This window comes from Poeciliopsis prolifica, unplaced genomic scaffold (assembly GCF_027474105.1).
Source record: "Poeciliopsis prolifica strain line A6 unplaced genomic scaffold, Auburn_PproV2 SCAFFOLD040, whole genome shotgun sequence".
Taxonomy (NCBI): domain Eukaryota; kingdom Metazoa; phylum Chordata; class Actinopteri; order Cyprinodontiformes; family Poeciliidae; genus Poeciliopsis; species Poeciliopsis prolifica.
The window spans coordinates 469362-490981 of record NW_026562415.1 but is presented as its reverse complement, the minus strand read 5'-3'; the positions used below and the strand labels follow the sequence as shown (position 1 = coordinate 490981).

The 21620-nt window shown below is 40.0% G+C and overlaps 1 protein-coding gene across 1 annotated transcript; it reads left to right on the top strand.

The window, feature by feature from the left end:
- Positions 1-2610: 2610 nt before the first annotated feature.
- Positions 2611-21616, top strand: dcn (decorin). The gene is made up of 8 exons (XM_055054673.1): positions 2611-3050; positions 11712-11938; positions 16072-16184; positions 17346-17559; positions 17745-17858; positions 18875-18968; positions 19271-19409; positions 20207-21616. The coding sequence occupies exons 2-8, from the start codon at positions 11731-11733 to the stop codon at positions 20405-20407; spliced, it is 1083 nt and encodes a 360-aa protein (XP_054910648.1). The 5' UTR covers positions 2611-3050; positions 11712-11730; the 3' UTR covers positions 20408-21616.
- The last annotated feature ends 4 nt before the right edge of the window (positions 21617-21620 follow it).

The window sequence follows — 21620 nt, the reverse complement described above, 5'->3', positions numbered from 1 at the left end:
GAGGCATGCATGGTGCCTCCTCTCCACGTTTCTCTGTGCGTGCTTTGGTCTGCGTGTCACAGCTGAGCCGCTCCATTCAGAGATGGGAATGACAGATCCGCTCCAGCTCTCTGCTGGTGAATCACTTACAGACTTCTGTGTCCTTGGTTCTGCACTCACCACCTTCATGGTTCTGCCTCGGTCTTAGCAAAAACGGAAAAACTCTCCACTTGCAAAGCAGGTGTGTTCGCGACATGCCAACACGCACGACCAGGAAACGCATGCAGGAGGAGCAAATTAAGGCCGTAGAGGTATTACTTGTAAATCTAACCATATCAAGGCATCCTTGTGCGCTGACTCTCAAAATGAAACATAATTTCAGTTCATTATGATGAAGCACAGTTAGCTGACCACAAATGACATGCAATGTCTATCCTGGTATGCGTGAACATGGTGGAGATTTGTTCTTCCGAGTTCTAGAGTTTCTGCTGGATGCACATCAAATCAGGTGGCTTTAAATAAACAACACCACAAAGTTTTTTGTAAACTATTGATAAAAATTGATTGATGCTGCATTAGACATCCTGCCTCTCCCTCTAGAAGTGGATTTTTTTCCTGTATTTCTGCTGCTCTACGGTGTTTTTTTGTTGTTGTTTTGGGGGGTTTGCAAATCCACTGCAATTTCTAGCAAAGCGAAACATAACTGAGGTCATGGTTTCATATAGATAAAATTCTTCATAGACAGAATAATGCAGACAGTTTTTTTAATTGTTTCATAATCACATTGCTGAAAGATCTATCAGGTAATGATTTCAGTGTTTGGGTTGGATTTATCAGATTCTCCAAATCAAGCTATAATCCCTCTTTACCCTTGAGGAGCAACAGAGATAAGATCAGAGGACCTGAAGTCTTCTGCTTAAATATGTTTATGGATGACGAACCAAAGTTCAGAATTTTCAAAGAAGAATTACAATTCAAAAGAGCCAAAACGCTCACTACAACTTCAACAACAAAGTAGCATAATACAGTAGCTGTACTCTTGAAGAAAGTTCATCAGCAGCTTTTCACAAGGAAAAACATCTGACATCAAGAGACTGACTGAGAATCTGTTGCTTTGCAAAGAGTAACGTGCAGCACAGCCTGTCAATGAACGGTTTCATGATGTACTTTGTAAATTCATTGAATTTACTACATCAGTTACTTTTCCATTGTCAAAACTCCTACCTCACCATGTCCAGCTTTCATTGTTTCTATTTCAGCAACAACAACAGAGTTGGAAGCTGAAATGTCAGATGACTACATGATCAAGATAAACTTGATTTGGTCTTGAAAACATCAGAACTCGGTTGATTTAAGTGCTTGGCCACTTTAATGGCTTCCAGACAGAATGATGAATGAAGTTTTTTTCACTGGAGGTAAAAACAAAACTCAATCCAACTACTTACTTTGATTAGATAACACTTATAGGAGAATGCACATAAAGTCCACATTTTATGTTTACTTATTAAGTTTCCCATCAATAACAGTCAAGTCATTTAGCTGTTCAGTAGCTTAATACTCTTCTGCTTGGGTTCAACCAGCAGTTTAATTAGTTTTTTTTTTTTTTTTTGGATAGATCTCCTTTGACACCTGACAGAAAATTCACCAACACCCACCGACATCTGGCGTTTTGCTTTCAGAGGGAATTCACTCCCACATCCATGGGTCCACTCCATGTGTACTGTTTAGGTAATCCTAAACTTTATTTTCCACAAAGCTATGCTCAGCACCACTATGATGAAATTTAAGGAGTCTTAAGCTTACATAAAACCGATACACTTTGTTGGTGGAAAAGAAGGGATTTTAATCGTTTATTTATAAGAAAGAGGCTTTTTTTTGCTTTCATTCCTCCGGCAATAGGAGTGCCTTCATTCACAGTGTTTATGTGGTACTTATTTGAAAAATGTGAGAAATGTCAAGGGCTTTCAAAACTAATTCTTATCTCACAAAATAAACAGAAAACAGGTACAAATATATGCTCTCTGCTATTGTAGGAGTTGTGATTAAGTGATGTTTTAAATACACAACACAAGCGTGGCGCTTCAATAGAAACACAAAACACCGGTCCTGGTATGACTAGAAAGGTAAATAATAAATAAACCAATAAGTATATAATACTGAAAAAGACACAGCATTTAAAAATATAAATTGATTCAACTATAAAACGAACAACTCTTCCCTGGGACTTCATTCAGGAGTTTCTCTAAGCGCTGGCCTTATCTAAAGATGCATCTGAAAAACGAACCTTTCAAAAAGAGTCTTCTACTTCCCACATGAAGCAACCTAAACCGAGTTCATCAAGAAAGGCTGACCTGATCGTATGTGCTGAAGGGAGGCATTGATCCCAGTTTCTTCAGCCGGACAAAGTGTGACTGAATAAATTGGACTCTGTGCCTCCACCAATGAAGTTGTACTTTATCTTTGGGGTTGTCCATTTAAAGGCTGCATGTGAATGAATGAGATGTCCTGAAAGAAGAAGGGGAGTTTGTGTGCAGCACTGTCTGCAGAGCTGCTCATGGCCTATCATTACCAGATGTCACTCTAAGGGTGGCTGCTTAAAATCCTAAACTCCAGCTCTCTGCCTCTTTTTCTCCTGCCTTCCTTCCTACTTTCTTACTTTCTTTCCTCCCTCTCCCCGTCTCCTTCCCACTCCCGCAGCCCTTCTTTTTTTCCCTTCTCTCCTCTCCACTTCCAGCTGTTTTTGGCTCCGAACAGCAGGAGCGGAGGGGAAGTTCTCCACCAATTGTCTGGGTCCTGAGAGGAGCTTGTTGGTCGGACCCCACCCTCCTTCTGTCTCTCTCCTCTCCCCTCCTGTCCCTCTCGCTCTCTTCTCCCTCCTCGCCGTTCGTCTCTCCTCCCCCTGTTGTGAGAGAGCACACCTGCTTGATTTTGGCTGCACGCTCTCCGATTCAAACAACCCCACAGGCCCCGTCAGCCACTTCGTACTCTCATCCGCCCACTTGACAGGATTTTGGAAGTCAAGCTCATCTCACCGGCTTCTACTCTTCTTGCCTGGCTTCCACTGAGAACAGGTAGGTTTTACTCATCTGTGGCTGGGAAAACTGGAAAATCTGCAGTTGATTTTTCTTTCAATGCAGTAGGTCATTCTCTCGAGATAGCTGCGGTGTTTTGTGAAAGGTCTCGAGATTAAGTGAGTTTGTTAATCTTTTATAAGCATTACATCGCTCCTTCCTCCCCTTCGTCCGCTGTCGTGCTGTATTATTCCAGATATGTTGCCAAGTCCTGTTCTCACAGCACTCATGATTGTGTGAGGAGACTCCTTAATCAGTTCAATCTGCATACAGGACAAAAAGAGTCAAGAAAAGAGAAGTGGCTGCAGGAAAGGGGGTGTGGTGGGGCTGATCAGGCTGGTCCCCAACTTCAAATTCTTCTGGCCCCTCAGTTACCTTTAAAGTACACACAGTTGAGGCCCATGTGTTGTTTGTGGTTTACAGAGTAAGCTTGTTGCTTTCTTTGGAAAGTATTGGTTTTCAACTTGATTGATTCCAGGTTAACATCTGAGACGAAATATTGCTGGATCATCTTTTCCATTGGGGAATCATAAAGACGAATACAGGGAAAGAGGGGGAGGGGAAACACATCTTTGATTATTTCATTGTGTTCTTTAACTGCCACCATAACTGGTCAAGGTTTTATGTGAGGGGAAAAAAGCAAGAGTTCCCCTCATTAGTCAAACATTTTAGATGTCAGCCAATTTATGTAAATTCCAATCTCTTATCTTTCTGTTAAGAAGTGCCTGTTTCTTCTCAGCAGGAACCTAAGAAAATTGCCCTGCAGGGTTGGGTTTAGGGGGCAACTTAAAAGTAAAAGACTTAAAAGAGGAAATGAAGAGAGTTTTCTTTTTTTTTTTTTTTTTTACCTGGCAACACACAAAGTGCCATTAATCCTGTAATGGTACCGCTTCTTCCATCAAAGAGACATCTGACGGCTTCCCGGCAAGCCTCTGCACAACTCTACTAACCTTTTTCAGCTCAGAAAGGAAGAAACTAATGTGGTTGAGCTGCAGTGAATAAAGTGAAACTGAGAGGCAAAATGGAATCAAAAATGGCACTGTGAGTGAAATAAAAACTACAGGAGGTCAAAGTACGAGAATAAACTCGAAGCAATGAGCAAATGGAAGTGCTGCATGAGGCAAGGCCCAGATTCTTGCACACACAGGCAGCATTTTTCCATCTGGACTTTATTTTTCCAGGTCAAGCAGAGTAAGAGAACAATTGGGATCAAATGGACAGTAGCCAGGAACTCTTATTCTCCCTGCCCCACTTTGCTCATTGGAAAGGCATAAAGTTCCACGTTTGAGCCTCTCTCCATGACCGGAGGGGTCAGAAAAGAAAAGGGAAAACTTAAAAGGGAAAAGCAGCGAGCACAGAGTGGGAGGAAGAGATGCAAAGGGGAAGAAAAGGGAGGGAAGGCTCTTCCACGTCTGTACAGAGCAGACTGATAATGAGGTTGAGGTATGATGGTCGGGTGACGGTTTTTCACACAAAACAGCTGAAATGTGGCTTAACCACTAGCTGTCTCACAGACATGTTCGGGAAGCCCCATAATGATCTTCCAGTTGAAGGAATCACAGTGACTGTGAGGTTCACTGGCTGGCTGCTTTTGGGGCAAGAACATTGAAAACAGCCATTAAAGATCCGGCTGATTTCCCAACATCCCAAGAAGTTTCTGGGAATTTTTTTGGCCATCTCTATGGACCTTTTTATAGGAAACTGCTGGCTCAGGATTAGGAACTGCTGTCATTGTTAAGACAAACTGAATTGAACTGTTTTGCATCATAATTGTGGTTAAACTGGATTGTACGAACCTGAATTAAAGTCTGTCAACACAAATAATTTCTGCAGGAGTTCACCACACTGACATCATGTCTTCACCTAGCTTCATAAAGCATTTTGAGATTCATTTAGCTGTGAATTGGTGCCGATTCAAATAAGCTGAACTGGACAGAACAGAAAATCCTCAAATGTTAGAGAAACATTTCAACACCGCTGACCTCTGACTCCTCAGACGACAGTCGAAATGATGTGTTTGGGCAACCACGTGGGAGGGAAACTCACATTCATTTGCTGACATACTTAAAGAGCTTCCCATGTTTTAAACGTCCTGTGGCCTAGTAAATACCTTACAGTGATACAGACGCTAACCCAGACCTTGGGGGAGGTGTAGGAAACAGGGAGGTAATGCACAAAGTTTAGGTATGTCTTGTGTGGTTTTTTTGACGATCACTGTTAGATTTTTATGTTTGCTCAGTCTGGTTTCTCATTGGTTTTCTTAGACTGAACATTTCAAGAAAAGGCTCCAACAACATAGGAGAGAAAGCAGCAAAGAAAGAAAGAGTACTTACTTTTCTCTCTCATGCAAAGGTCTCCCGGCTTCCTATCTGGGAATCATTAGTGATGCCAGAAGGAAGAGTCAGAAAATTGTGGAGGGAGGGATACAAGAAAAATGAGAGGAAGAAGGGAGAGCAGACAAGGTGGCTGCCATCAGAGGAAATGTCACCCTCCATTCCTATTTCCTGACAAGTCATAAAACAAATGAATGATGCGTTGCAGCTGAGAGAGAGAGAAAAGCAATTTGTTTATAACTAAAACATTATTTGGACTAAGATAGTTTTACAGCTAATTGAGTTGTTCACCAATTTGTCCTCTGTTCACACGCTTAATGAGTATTTAATTGTCACTTTCAAAATAATCAACTGATTGTATGACGTTCAATGACTATGGAGGAACATTTCCACAAAATGAAAGCACTATTCCAAATATAGAGCTGATCTTCCAGAACTCAACAATCAAAGCTGCTTATTTTTTAGAAGTCTGATTTGTCCTTGGTTTGTAAAACGACTGGGTTTTTTCATTCAGAAATCGATAAAACCCTGACTGATATCATATCATTTGCTGAACCAGCTCAACATGACGCTTTGCTGTGCTTCATCCACAAACCATGGCAACAGTTTAAAAAAGTTGTAACTCACTTATGAAGGATGTTTATGATGCTGCTTGGTGTTTTTGACAGTAACAGCTATTTTGTCAAAAAGAGAGTCTCAATATGAAGCTCCAACATGGGTTAGCTAGGTTGAAAACCCTAATAATGTCTTGGCAATATGGATTTTTCATTTATTAATCTATATTTGACTCACATTTTGCTCCTGCTGAATGTGTTTTCACTGGCTGAAGCGTCTGGCACTGGCAAGTTGCCACCTCTGCGTTTATTCTTCTTCCATATTCCAGTAACGTTCCATTTGGTGATGTGCAAACAAAAACTCCACGAAAGCCTTTTCTTCATTTTCATAAATGTAGAGCTTTGCCTTGAACATCATAAATGTTAGAGGTTCGTTTCAGCTGCCCTCTGCTCAGCTTTCATAGAACACAGCCTCTCTTTCAATTTGAACCACATGGTCTGCAGTGAAAAACCTCCAATCTGTTGGTAAGAAATCTATATTCAACAAATAGAAGAAATAGAAATGACTATGATTTAGTACCTTTAAATAGGAAAACAGGCCATCCTCTTATTATAATAGCTATGACATTTATAACTCTATAGCTCACTGAGAGTATAAATCATAAAATATCATCACACACAGGTATTTGGACAAACAAAAATATCTCTGAATAGGAGAATATACCCATTCTGTGAAAAAGTTATTTGTTTCTACATGCAAGATAGACTTTCTGAGCTTTGCACTGCAGTTCTCAAAATAAAAAACAGAAAAAACTAGTCAAACTGTTATGCAACCATTTGGTTCACAATGAGCAACGCCTTTAAATTAGGGGAGAAGGGTCATTTTTCTTTCACGGTTTTCCCCTATTAATGGCAAGTGGATGTTTAGATGCCATATCCTTCTTAAAAATGACACAAACAAGGAAAAACATCAATTAAAATCGGATTTCAAGTCTGCAAAGCGTTAGAATGTACAGCTGTATTTTTATATCAGAAACAGAAACTCTTAGAGAAGATTTCTGAAGTTGTGCTTGGTGTAAAAACTTTAAGAACCGCTGCTCCAGCATTTTGATTCGACATTGCTTTAGTCTGAGCACACTAGTCCACCCTTTGCCAGGATTTTATGTGTGTGCATAAACAGGGAGGAAAGAGGAAAGTTTTGGCCATCTTCCCAGGTCAGTGGACGCATGTGACTCGAATGGTAATGAAGAAACTCTTGCCTGGACTGCAGCAGGTTGTCCTGAGTATTGTCTTTATACATTCATCCCAACTTAATCTAGCTGGGAAAGCTCGGAAAGCCATGGATTTAATCTTTGTTTAGAATCCCAATCTTTTCAAAACTCTTTCAGTGGACATTTTTTTCAAGCAATTCTCAAGGTTTAATTTTCAAAACTTGTGCATCATCAATCCGTTTACTTTCCACCAATTCAAGACTGGGTCGTAGACGTAACACGTCGATCTCTTTCTCCACAGTGATATTCCACAGTCCATTCTGGATTTTTCCAGGGAATTTCTGGGCCACAAGGGATATAAAGTCCTTATGTGTTCTGGGTCTGCTCCTGGATTTTATCCAAGTGGAATTTGGAAAACTCTCAAAGCGAGGCGCCCAAAAAGCTTCTTGATCAGATGCCTGAACTGCCTCATTTACAGCCCAACAATATGGTAGTACAGTTGCTCGATCCTGACCCAGATGACTTTGCTCCCGGTTGTACCTCATGATCCGAGAGTTGCATTTTGGCTCATATATTTCATTCTGAAAAGATGTGAAATTGCACCAAACAGGGAATATATATAAGAGAAATCGTAACGACCCAACCTTTTGAAGCTGAGATTCCACATTTTCAAAAACAATCTTTAAAAAAAAAAAAAACAGTTCTTTTGTTAACAACCTGGTTATGAGTGACAATGAAGCAATGGTTTCCAGTTTGTTTGTTTTTTTGCAAGAAAGCAAACTATTAACACCAAACACATTTCTTGCGCATTTGCAGAATTGTTTGCAGAAAATCTTTGACAGCTTGATGGCATGACAGATGGAAGACCATTTGAAAAGGAGAACCAATAAACATGTTTGTATGCATCTGTTTATGTGCTTGTGTCCAACAGTCAAAGCAAGGAGCAATGGTCCATTAATACAGCAGTTAAATTAATGTTATTCTCAGAGTACTGGTCCTTTTATCAAGTCGAATTGGAACGGAGCGTCTCGCCTCCCTCACAGAACAGCCCAGATGTTAGTATTTTATGATTGCAATAGCTGGATGACCAGATTGACATGGTTGCTTTAGTCAGCACAGTTTTATACAACATTGAAAGTCCAATCAGTTTAACACAAACTGGTAGAAACGATGCTTATTTCTGCGAGAGATTTGTGCCTGGTACCAATCAGGCAACTCTGATAAAATATCCAGTAAAAGAATCGACAAGCTCCGTTTGACCTGGGGAGGCTATAAACATCTCAAGATAGAGAGCCACTGCTCCCAAGTCTCCTGACAAAGTTTTGGTTGGACTGAACTGTCAGCTTTTTCAAAAGCATGAAAAGCGAACATCGCCAAGCTTAGTCAGCCTGTTAGACATTTGAATTAATCCTGCTGGATCTGGTTTGTGCTTTGACTGGAGCCGGAGGATGCAACGTTTCCAACTGCTTGGAAAACTTTCCCCCGAAGTAAAACACTGACACGCACAATTCCAGATTCAGACTGAACGTGTAAAAGATGTCTTAACACGTCATTTGCTCAAAACGGGAGACAAAACACTTGGATGGATGCGATTTCAATCCTCAACATACTGGAGCCGTATAGTTTGATAAAGTACTAGCTTTTGTGGACAGAGACTATAATTACTACTGGGTCAGAGCGTCGCTCTCAGCTCTCAGTCCTTGACCTGACGTAACCCTAACCTGTATTTATAATGGTCAGCTATTTCCATCTCGCGCTCACATCAAACACTGCAAAGATTTTAACTCACACCTCTTGTTGGTTTCTCTTATTCCACTGAACGTTTTCTTCTCCGTTTGACCTCAACTGTTATAAATGAAAACTCCACATTGCCAGAAGTACTGGGATGGCTGCCGTTGATCACTTTTAAATTTTATTGACATCCTCTTCTTGATTCTTGGGCTCTTGTGTACAGTTGGCACACTGTTTGTAGATAAAGCCCTTAAAGCTAAGCACATTTGGGTTTCTCGTGTTGGAAAACCCTCCAATGTGGTTGAGTTTAAAACGATTCTTCAGGGTGGGCCAGAATTCCTCCACAGTTTTGTAATAAACTCATTAACAGGTATAATAAACTCTTAATGGGAGCTACTGCTGCCAAGAGTGTTACAGGTAATGATTAGGCACATTTACTACTTTATCAAGCAGAGCCAGTTGTGAGGATGTTTCCTTGGATAAATAAAATCATTTGAAAACCAAATTTTTGTTTTGCTTGGGTTAAATTTATGTTACGAAAATTTTCCCTAATGCATTTTGATGTGACACAAAGCAAAAACAGATGACAGCAAAGTGCATTATACATGGAGTATGTTGCAAAATGATTAAAAGATTTATAAAGATAGGAGACAGCCACAAGATGAAAAAAATCAAAGGCACAGCCCATGATCTTTACAGATCATTGAAATGGGCTGAGAGTTGCTTTTAGGCTGTGGCCAAATGCTGGTCTTGGGCAGGTTTCCCCATCCTGATCATGATGTTTGGGTCAAGGTCCGCTGGAGCTGCGGCTTAAACCAGCCCTTCAATTATTGTGGCACCGCGTCGGATGGAACAGCTTCTGGCTTCTTACCAGAGTTTTCTTTCCTTTCTTTTTAAAATGTGATTATCTGCTGTGTAAAAAAGCAAAAGAGTGAGAATCGACCGTACGTGGCTGTGTGTGTGTCTGGAAAAAGGTCGGGAAGTTTTCATCGGCTGTGTGTTTGATTTTAAGACAACATCCGCATGTGTCATCTAAGTCGTGTGGAAGCCTAGAAATAGACAAGGAAGCGTGACGCTCCCACTGATTTCTGCTTCCATAGTAAATAGAAACTCCCTGATGCTGTTGACACACACTACTAATATAAAATGCTTGGCAGACAATCAATCTCTGTGATTTATTACGTTCAAGCAGGAGAAAACGTGGGACACACAGATGCATTCTCTGTGTATTTCTGCAGATGTGGCAGTAGCCAGTGGTGTACTCATCAACAAAAAGTGAGCAAAGAAAATAGATAATTTATAGATTTGGGATTTTTTTTTTTTTTTTTTTTTTTTTGTAAGATGCATTCAGTCATTGTTTGACCACTTTTGGGGGTGTCAAAATGAGTGCTTAGTCTAGAAAAAGAAATAGATAAACAGTTTATGGCGGGAGAATGAAGGGAAATCCCTACAGAGTGTATCATCAGTTAGGAATAACTACTTTTATGGATTTTTCCATGTCATAAAAGAAATGTTAAACAGTCTGAAAAGCGCTCAAACCATCAGAAAGCAACAAAAGTCAGTAATAATTAAAAAACAAATGGATCTCTAACAGAAATTGCCGACTAAAACAGCCAAACTAAAAGTAGACAAATAATTTTTTGTTTAAAATATTGAGCATTTTCCACTTAAAGCAATGCATTCAGCTGAACCATTACATGTTGGAAGTGTGTCTTTCACTCACATTTGCATGTATGTTATTTCTCCTTTCAGGTGCTTTTTTACAACCATGAAGTCCTTCATATATTTACTTGTTTAATAAGATAGGAGCCATGCCAGAGAAGCTGCCAAACACTAAAGCATGAGCCCATGACAAATCTAACGGTATGCTACTGCCCATACCTCACCTGTTGCTGCACACTGCTGGACAGCTGACTGAAAGAAGACTGCTACACTTTTCTCTAGCTTAAAAGAAAGGCAAATTTGGCTTTTTTGAAATCATTTCCAGTTACAAAAATCACAAAAAGTCATGGTGTGGACAACAAAAGAGCTAAAAATACACTAATGCCATTTTTGAACTATTGTTTTTAAGCCGTAAACTTGTAAAGAAGCTGAATGCAGGATAGCTAGCCAAGCAAATAATATATCACAACTAACTAACCAGCTAATTTCAAATTGTTGTACCATAAAGAACAGAATGACAACTGGAATCAAGTTTTTGCACGGATATAAATCAATAAAAGATTAATGTTACAGTTAACATTATTCTAAAACTAATAGTGAATGTGTTATTTTTTTAGCTCAAAAATTGTTCTTTTCTTTTAGAAAATAAATTATATTTATTCTTTGAAGACTCTTTCCTAAATTACGCAAAGCAATAAAATGTTTTCTCAGTGTGTTTATCCAAAGAGAATGTAATACTGCCTAACAAAGAATTTCTCTTTTTTACATAATGTAACTGTAAAGTAAAATGGAAATACTCAGGTATTTACCTCAAAACTTGGCTTTTTTGATATATTGTTGAGGAATGCATATTAACCCAAACACTGCCATTCGTACTGCCTCCACATGCCTTTCATGCAACCAGTAGCAGCATCACAACCAGCACATTCCACCTCTTTTCATGCATCTATAATGCAATGCAGGTGACATAAATCTGCCTCAAGTTCTGCCAACTAAGGCGAATCAAACCTTTTGCTTTTCACCAAAAACTGAAAATTCGTCCATCGAAACCTTAATCGTAATGAAAACCCTCATCAGCCCCAACATTTTGGGGGTTTTTTTCTGAGTGATGCTGCACCAGACGTGCAGATCTTGTTTTGTCGCTGATCCTTTCCCATGTGTCTTTTGCAGGCTCTCTGCGAGCAGCACCATGCGGACCGCCTGCCTCTCCCTGCTTCTGGTCACCGCCTGCTGGGCTCTGCCCTTCCATCAAACCGGCTTCCTAGACTTCATGATGGAGGACGACGCTGGATCGGGGGTTGATCCAATCGGGCCCGCCCCCCCTGGCGACCCTGCAGGACCAAAGTGCCCATTCAGATGCCAGTGTCACCTCCGTGTGATCCAGTGCTCTGACCTTGGTAAAGCAGCACACACACACATGACGGCTCGCATAAAAGTGCAGCTGATTTAGTAATTTTTGTACTTACAAAATGTCCCTTTTCAGAGTGAATCTAGTCTGCACCACGCCCTGATTTAGTGGGAAGCAAGTCTAACAAGACAAAACCTTGCAATTATTCAGTTCTGACAACCTCTGCTACATAGTTTAAAAAATTCAAAATCAATAAAAACCTTAAATGAAAGCCACATCTTAGAGTTATATGCAAATTAGGGGCATATAATTAGTTAAAACATAACAATCTTATGTTGATGGACATTAATAATGTCATCCAACTGCAGATCCTGCTTACAGTACAAGGTGGGGTTTAAATGAGGGGATAATACCATCAATTGTAGAAATGTGTCTAAATTATTAGCTTTGCCTAAGCATTTTACTAAGTATTTTAATGCCTAAACATAAAAAATAGCAAATGGAAACACCAATAAATGCCTGAGATACATTAAGAAGTAAAAACGTCTCCTGAAGGTTTTTCTTTTCTTTGGAATCTAACCAAAATCAAGCTTATAATCAAATAAGAGTTTCTGCCTCAGTTTTTGCAAGGATATGTTTATGATGACCACAACAAAGTTGTGTAAAGACTTTCAATTGGCGCAGTTTCTGTCGCGCAAACTTGTCATTTCAAAGCATCGGTCGCCACTGTCAAAACAGTTCGGCTTAATTCAGCGAAATTTACATTCACTAAGCACTCCTTCAGCCTCATTATAGGAACTCATTTGTTGGATGATCAACCCTCCATGTTGATGGAGATGCCACCTTTGGGACTCCAAGGTGAAATAAAATGTATGCAGTGAAGTCCTGAAGTCACATCAAGTTGCCTCCACATGCATTTTCTCCTTGCAGTCTTCCATTTGATTCTTTGGCCCAGATTCCAGAGAACTGCGCCCAGTTCATCGTACCAGGCCCTGAGGTCAGACGGGCAGCTGCAGTAGTTTTACTGAAATCTAACCCAGCTGAGTTACAGCAATGCTTTAAAAGCAGAGTAAGTCACAGACCCACCCACCCAAACCCGGCTCGGTCATTCGAGGGGCGTATAGTGTTACACATTACTGCAAAGTTCTCCAGAGAACATGAGGCCTTGTGTTGATATGTTAATCGCTTACAGATGCTCTGGGTCTTGCTTCACTTCCTGTAACAAATGCATGATCTGCTCTTTCTGGGAAATTAGTTTTCTTAAACATCTAGGAAGATTAAAGCTTTCTCTCGACTTTGGAAAGTCCTGAGCAACCCCTAAAACAATCCAGGATGTGTTTCTCGGCAAAATGCTTACTTTACAATTACTTGGTGACCTCTTTTTACTTATGCGTAATTTAAACAGTTTTTTCAGTCATCTCTTGGTGTTTGAAGCTTATCTGCGATGTTTGCTTAATCTGATGTGTGGAGTTTACAACAGTTTGAGTTCTCCCTGCAGACAACGGCTAAAGAGCAGCACTCATTACATAAAAAGAGAAAGCCAGGCAGACATCATTTTTGTGATGTTTGGAAAGGGAGAGGCTTGTTCTTGAAGAGAAAAGATTAGGAGGAAGGGAGGCGGACCCGCTGGGGATTCAGTGAGGAGGAAATAGAACGGCAGCAGACAGACAGGAGATGTTTTGGATTCAGAGGATCAATCAGAATGTAAATAAATTATAAGGCAACTTTATTTACTTCAAAAGAGTAGATGTGTAAAATGTTAACAATAAAGACAGCTTAAGTGAGTAATGGTCATTTCCGTTTGGCAAACATGTCGTCCTTTGTCTGGGTCCTTGACTGCTACATAAGCACTGCTGTCACTGAACCTCCATCTGCTTCCCAGACCTGCTGGCACACCCACACACACACACACACACACACACACACACACACACACACACACACACACCCCCACACACCACACACACACACACACGCACACACACACACACGCACGCATGTACGCACTCCGTGGCTCAAATATGGGCAGCAGCAAACATCAGTGTTGAAACTCATTCTAGCACAAGCCATACTGAGGGCTCTGCTCACCATTTCGATACGCATGCGATTCCTGTGAAGAAACGTTCAAAATTAAAAATGGAAACATTGAAACTGTCAGCTGATCTCTGCCAAGAAGAAAGAGCTTCCAGAAATCGACAACATGAACATTTTTCTAGTCTCTGTTACCAGAAAGACTGGATGTCTTTCAAGACATGTTTTATGCAGCCAAAACAAAAGCCAAAAAAGATTTCAACTTACCTCATATAAACAAAACTGTCATTAAAAGGACTTGCCTGCAAATTGCAGGAAGGGAAACAATTTTGCCACTTACTTCACTCTTATTTAGATCACCATAACACGTTTTGATGTTGAAATTTAGTTTTCTGTCCAAACTGACCAGGTCCAGAGGGAGAAAGTAAATGCTTCCTAAATCAAAACCCGCTCTTCTTTCTGCAGTTCTTTTAGTGGAACCAAGATGGATAGTTTTCACATCTCAATCTTTTAAGATGTCTTTTTGGGAGGAATGTTGGATGTGGATGGCATATTTTCCCAGTTTCTGTTTTTATTACTTTATAAAATAGTTTAACGAAACAAGCAAGCCAAGGCCTACAGTGGTTTCGATGTTGTCCTGGTGTCTTTTGTGACCTTCTGGATCAGTTGGAGTAGTTTTGATAGGGCAGGTTCAACACATCTCAGAGTCCTAGAAATTACTTTCTAACCTTTCCTTTACTCATATACAAGACTTTTTCTCACTTGTTGCTTTTTTTTTTTACTAGATTGAGTCGTAATGTCTTACTTTTTGAGATTGTTCAGCTTTGTGTTGTCAGACTATTTCTCTATTTAGTTGATTTTTTTAAATCACATCTGTCAAGTCATCTAAAAATCTGTGTAATCAGTCACTTTACTTAACAAGAGGAGGTTGCTTTTTTTAGTGGGGACTAGTTTGGCTTAAATCATCATTTGTGAACAAAGAAACATTCAAAATTGAAAGTGTTTGATGATGATCAATCACTGATCAATCGACTGGAAATGAAATGTGCTTGATATTCAGATTTTGTTGTGCATGATGTGTGGATGTTTGCAGAAGGATGAGCCAGTCTGACTCTTCTCAAAGTAAATGAGGCAGCGACCGCAAACAGCTGTGATGGTTTGTGGATCATTCACTGTGCAGTTGGAAAAGTTGACAGAGGAGAAAAAAAAAAAACAGCTTGCAAGAAGTGATGTTTCTCTGCAGTCATCACAAGGTTTTGGGCCAAAGGTTAGGTAGACCAGAAACTCAAGGAGAGACATTCTTTGTTAAACAGTTTATTAAACGTCTCTTTGTTTTAAATAAAAACTCTCTATTTTGAGTTGTTGCGTGTGCGCTGAGACATGTCTCCTTAACTGTGCACCTCACCAGACTATAGGACTTTCAAAACAGATGGAATTTTGTGTAACCGAATGCCAAGTAAAACCGTTTTGTGTGACTTTGCTGTCCAGGTATGCAGTTGCTTATTTACGCCAAAGGAAATTTGTTTTAGGGTCGATTTCCACCATATGTGCCTCCGAGCACAAAAATAGTTATTTCGTCGCTCTGGGAAGCCACTGTTTGAAAACTTTAAAGGACTATAAAGCAACATTCCAGGATTTTCTTTCCTTTCATTGAGATAAATGTTCATGTGAGAATAAACAGCAGTTGAAAGCAGTCAAGCATCTCTTTAGAGTTTAAACAAGGAAAATATTTGTACAGCGCCATTCATACACAAGGCAATTAAAAGTTACCCACAAGAAAAGATTTAAACAAAACAAACTGAGCAACATCTCAGGTTTTCAGGGAGTTGGATCTGGAGCTGAAGCTTCCTCCTCTTCCTCCATGAGGGAAAATTGATAAAGTTTTCTATTATTTTCTTTTTCTATCTGTCTACACAAATCAAGACCTCATTATGTATTTAGATTGATAAACATCTCTGCTTTTAAGATGGCAGTCAGTTTATTTTTGGAGCTTCTTACATGATCCATTGGATTTGATCTCGATTAACTTTTATTTTTCTCTTGTAAAATCTGTTTAACTTTATACTACGTACTAAACTAGCTCTGTCTGTTAGTGGACGTCAGCAGAACATCCACCTTAGCCGTTTCTCTTGCTGTGAATTTCGCCATCAGGTCTAAAGGAAGTTCCTGCTGACATTCCTGATGATGCCACTTTGCTGGACCTGCAGAACAACAAGATCACCGAGATCAAAGAGGGCGATTTCAAGCACCTGAAAGGATTACACGTAATTATCGTTAACATGCATTTATTATTTTTCATGTCTAAATAATTGGTGTTATTCCCAGTAGTATTGCTGTTGTATAAATGCGAAGACCTGGAACAGGAAAGACCAATACTAATTATAATTGCTTATCAAAGGTATGGTAAGTTCTTAAAACATCAAAGACAAAATCCAAAAATGTGTGGAAAAGAAAAAAACGGACTTTTCCTCAGCCTCATTTGTCCTCATGGCTGGACAGGTCGTCAGTCTGTCGCAGGGCAACGCAGAGACAGACGGGACAAACAACCATGCACACACACCTAGTGAGAATTTAGAGACATATTAACCAGCCAGTCATGTTTTTGGACTGTGGGAGGAAGCCAAGACAACAGTGCTACCAACTGCGCCACGGTGCAGCCTTCAAATATGAGTGAAATTCAAGTCTTCAATTGGATCACTAGTGACTTGAACTGTAGATTGTCCAGAATGCAGCTGCCAAGCTCTGCTGCTGATGCAACAACGCCGACTCCTGCTTCTTCTTAGAGTTTTTTTTAGGAGCTCTGCATGAGCAGGTATCAGCTTACACCAGGACGAGATAGAGCATTTTCTGAAAAGCAAGTAAAAACCCAATTTTTTTTTTATCTGATTTTGATTAACCTCTCATTTTACTGTCAATTTTGTAGTACTTTCCAGCTTATACGTCTTGAAAGGAGCTATATAATTTATCGTATTATTTAATTTTAAGTCAGCCACATCACTTATATATATCCACTAATACTACTACAATTCCCAGGTGTAAATAATTGATTTTTTTCAATGGTCTGACTCTTGCACCTGCCATATTTTATCTAAATTCCCCAGTCGAAGAGCAAAAGCTGCTCCACTATAATGTTTCTTTTCCCTCAAAGTCCAGACACCAAACACTACGTTCTCTCTCTTTGCCAGGAGAAACGTTTAGGCATAACTCTTAAAAAAAGAAAAGAAATATCATGGAGTGCAGTTTGCAATATTTTTAGAATTTCATGAGAACATGTTAGAGTCTTATAACGTAATCCCAGCAATATAATTTTCTCATTTAATCTACTTTGGAAGCCAAATTTCTGTGGTTTTCCTGGACTTGGCAGCAGGGAGACGTATTTTCCACTTAATCCCCGTTTATGATTTCCCTGGTATTTCTCCCTATAGGCTCTCATCCTCGTGAACAACAAGCTCACCACCATCCATCCTAAAGCGTTCAGCCCTCTGACCAAGCTGCAGCGGCTCTACCTGTCCAAGAACATGCTGAAGGAGATGCCGGCCAACATGCCCAAGAGCCTGCAGGAGCTTCGCATCCACGAGAACGAGATCACCAAGATCAAAAAGGCCTCCTTCCAGGGCATGTCCCAGGTCATCGTGATGGGTATAAGAAAAACATTTAAAATCCACTTAACTTGGTAGGCATAGAAGCATTGTTTGATTTCCTTGGAAATCTTCACCATGGTGCTGCTAAATAATCAAAAACATTTTTGGTTTGAATATTTTGAACATTCTTGGAAGAAACAAATTTCCATACCTAACTGATTATTTATTATTTTAATTTTTTAGAACTTGGGTCCAACCCTCTGAAGAGTGCAGGAGTTGAAGCTGGTGCCTTCGCTGACCTGAAGAGAGTCTCCTACATCCGAATTGCAGACACTAACATCACAGAGATTCCTAAAGGTGAGGGTTCGTTTCCACAGTTCACCACAAAGAACTAAAGTCAAATGCATTGAGGTTAAGGATTGGATTGGTGATTGTAGCTGCAAATGTCTGTGGATCATCTTTTGTATCTTACTTATCAGATCTCAATTCCCCAGATTATATGCTGATAAAAACTAACCCTGCAGGGCCTGCTGCACTTTTCTTCTCATCTGAATAAAATTAACCTCTCGGGATATTTCTGGATGAGAAAAAAAAGACAGACATGATGATGATCAAACTCTAATGACAAAATATTGTCATGATGGGCGATTAGCAGAGGTAGTGAGGTGGATGCTGAGGATCCAGATTGGAGAGAATAATGGTTGTTTAATGATGAAATAAATTACAAAAGCACAATAATCCAGGTAGCACAGATGAGCAGAAGGCTAATGCTAACTACTGGTAGCAACTGAATAACAGGCAGCAGACTAAACTAGACAAGGCTCGACAGCAAGACAGATTAGACAAAGACCTGACAAGGAACACAGGTGGGATTAAATACACAGAGGGGAATCAGGGAGTGGGACATAACAATAAAGGGGTAGACAGGACAACACCGAGACTCAATGGACACAGAAACCTAAAATAAATGCAAATAAAACTCAAATCCTCACAAATCATCTTTGCTTCGGTACTTGAAGTTTAATTCAGCTGTGAAGAATTACAATCAGCCAGTTCAGAGCTGAGGAACACAAATATGTGCGGCTTAGCTTCTCTTTCAGCACTTGGCGATGCACTCGCAGTTGATTTATGCACTGTAGCGTCACAAATTAGCATGAAGTATTTTCCAAGAGTTTAGAATTAATTTCTTCTGCTGAAAACCACAAAAATGATGAGTAAGTGGAAATGTAGTTGTTTACCCTGTGAAAAGAGTCTGTGAAAAGGGATTCGATTTGATAACCCGGAAAAAGATGCTTTGATGAGTGAGTTGAAATGAATTGGTGGCGTTCCTCAGCTCTGCCTTGATGATAATCCTGTCTCATTTGGGTTTGCAGGTCTGCCTAGCTCTCTGTCTGAGCTTCACTTGGACGCAAACAAGATCACCAAGGTGACATCCAGCGCGCTGAAAGGCCTGAAGAATCTGGCCAAGTAATAAAAATGATACTTCTCTTTCCAGCTTTGCTTGCTGTAAACCAGCATTGATGCCAACAGTAAACATTTTCAGAAGCATAAACACTCACAAATTGCCTCTAAACATTTTAAATCACTCCAGTGAGAGAAGATTGAAAGCAGCGTGTGTACGATGAAAAAGCTTTATGCTCATTTCCCTACACTGGCTTTATCTTCCTTTATTGGCTGAAAACGTTTACAGAATTGCTCCAGTTTTCAAATCGTCTTTTGTATTTGGTTCTTAGAGACGTGACTCATTCCTGCGCTTATTTTCCTTGCAGGCTCGGCCTGAGCTACAATGAGATCAGCACTGTGGAAAACGGCAGCCTGGCTAACGTGCCACATCTGAGAGAGCTGCACCTGGACAACAACGCTCTGACCAGCGTTCCTCCTGGCCTGCCTGACCATAAATATGTCCAGGTACACAACGGCTCCAGAATTACAGGCAGTGTCGAATGCCAACATGTGACATCATGATGCAAATTGTCCCGAGACGAGTTTGTGAAAGTAATATTCTCCATCTGCAGTCAAGAATAAATAAAGGAAATAAAAAAAATAAAAGAACTGAAGAAAGAATTAGATATCTTGATCTGCCTCAGCAGACTTTAATAAGCTGCAATGTCATCTTCTCAAAAGCCTCTGCCAGCTCTTTTCAACGTGTTTACTCTTAACGCACCAATCAGTAACACACCAAAGTAAATGTCTGAGGCTTAAACAGGACAAACCTGCAACATACAAGGGATGTTGTATCGTAGAGAGACTGAAGAAACATGAGGAAATCCTCAGAGCTCTGAAAGATTAACAAATTCAGAAGACAATAACTCAAAATGTTTACATCAGTAGGAGGAAATGCAACATTATGGGATAATGACTATTCACACTTTTCTAAGAAATTGTTGTTAAGCTTGTTGTTTGTTGTTCTATTGAAAATCCTACAATGTTTCTGATGAAAACTCGGTGGGGTGAATCAATCACACATCAATTGGCACATTTAGCATAAATGTATACATATATTTGTAGTTTTGTAATCTCTACTCCTACTGACAGCCTAGTGATGTATGAGCAGCATATGCAAAGGATTCTGAATGTTTGTCTTATCTTATTCATCTGGAGACATATCATCATTTTTATTTACCTTTTCTTCAGAAACCTAAATTACAGCTGTGCCCGTCTCATTTACTAACCACATGTTGTAATTATTTCAATCCTGTCTCCAGGTGGTCTACCTCCACGCCAACAAGATTGGCGCTGTGGGAACGGAGGACTTCTGCCCCCCTGGCTTCAACACCAAGAAGGCCATGTACTCGGGTATCAGCCTGTTCAGCAACCCGGTACCCTACTGGGAAGTTCAGCCAATCACCTTCCGCTGCGTCTTCGACCGCTCCGCTATTCAGCTCGGAAACTACAGGAAGAAGTAGAGCCGAGCTCCTCCGCGAGCAAGAATGTGTTTATAGATGAGAGCATGAACGTTTTGCAAGTGTGTGTTAGACCATAACCCCACAACACTGACTCCCACCACTTCTCCTTTCCACCACTGCCAGTGTACAAATTATGACATATTAATCTACACTCTGCTTTCCAACGCTCTAGCAGACATGGACCTTAAACACAACATTCCTCTCTCAATATTTAGCTTCAAGGTTTGTGGAGCGGTTATACACACGGCTCATAGTAAACACTCGCACATCTCGGTGGGAATCACACACAACATATCATTCATGGAACTAGTTAAGCAATTCATTTCTTTGATTTCATGTTTTTTGCATATGTGTTTTAGCGCATTAATTTGCATATGTTAATTAATTCAGTGGATCAACACAGACCAAAAAGACGCGACGTCACAAATCCCACTCAGTTCAACTTTGTCTTCCTCTATTCATGACACAGCTTGCCTGCAGAGCAGGCAGCAAGAGCGACCTGTGTTTTAAACGACCAATAACAGCTGATTTTTTATTATTATTATTATTTTGGTATGTACTAGCTAATGCCTGTGTAATATGAACGGCTTCCAGAGTGTAACATCAACAAACTGCACAGAACTCAGCTCTCCATTTGTATTGTATTTACTTAAAAATAGAGATAAAAACAACCGTGTCTTGTTCCACATTGTGATTTCTTTTGCTCGCAGCAGTGTAGTTTGTACATGTTCTTTATCATACTCCACCCTCTGTTTCTCTCCCCAGCGTTTTCCTCAACAAGAGTTGAAAATGGCTTCAGAAAGTTAGAATAAACAATATATGTCTTGAACAGATGATGTCACTTCCAAAGATTATATGCATGCTCTTAATTTTTACCTTTCGACTTGAACCAAGTGCTTTTGAAGTCATTTGTTAATGCGCTTATGTGTTTCCCTTTTTCTTTTCTTTTTTTTCCCACTTGTCCTTTCTCTCTTCAACCGTCATAAAAAATTGGAGGGCGCGTCCAAAGCGCCCGCGTTGGTGTGAATGTTGTATGTATAGACGCTGTATATAAATGTTGTATAAAAACCTCTCAATGCTTAAAGGCACAAGGCACTTACCTTAGCTAAGACTTAATATATCAGCAGGAAAGGTGTTTCTCTTTTTTTCCCGGGGCGGGGGCTCCAGCTAAGGTGTCCTGAACAAAATAAAAGTACTAATAAAAAAGTAGCAT

Coding starts and splice junctions, on each gene's coding strand:
- dcn (XM_055054673.1), top strand. CDS start 11,731: ATGCGGACCGCCTGCCTCTCCCTGCTTCTGGTCACCGCCTGCTGGGCT. Junction 17,859..18,874: donor CATCACAGAGATTCCTAAAG/GTGAGGGTTCGT, acceptor TTGGGTTTGCAG/GTCTGCCTAGCTCTCTGTCT. Junction 18,969..19,270: donor GGCCTGAAGAATCTGGCCAA/GTAATAAAAATG, acceptor TTTTCCTTGCAG/GCTCGGCCTGAGCTACAATG.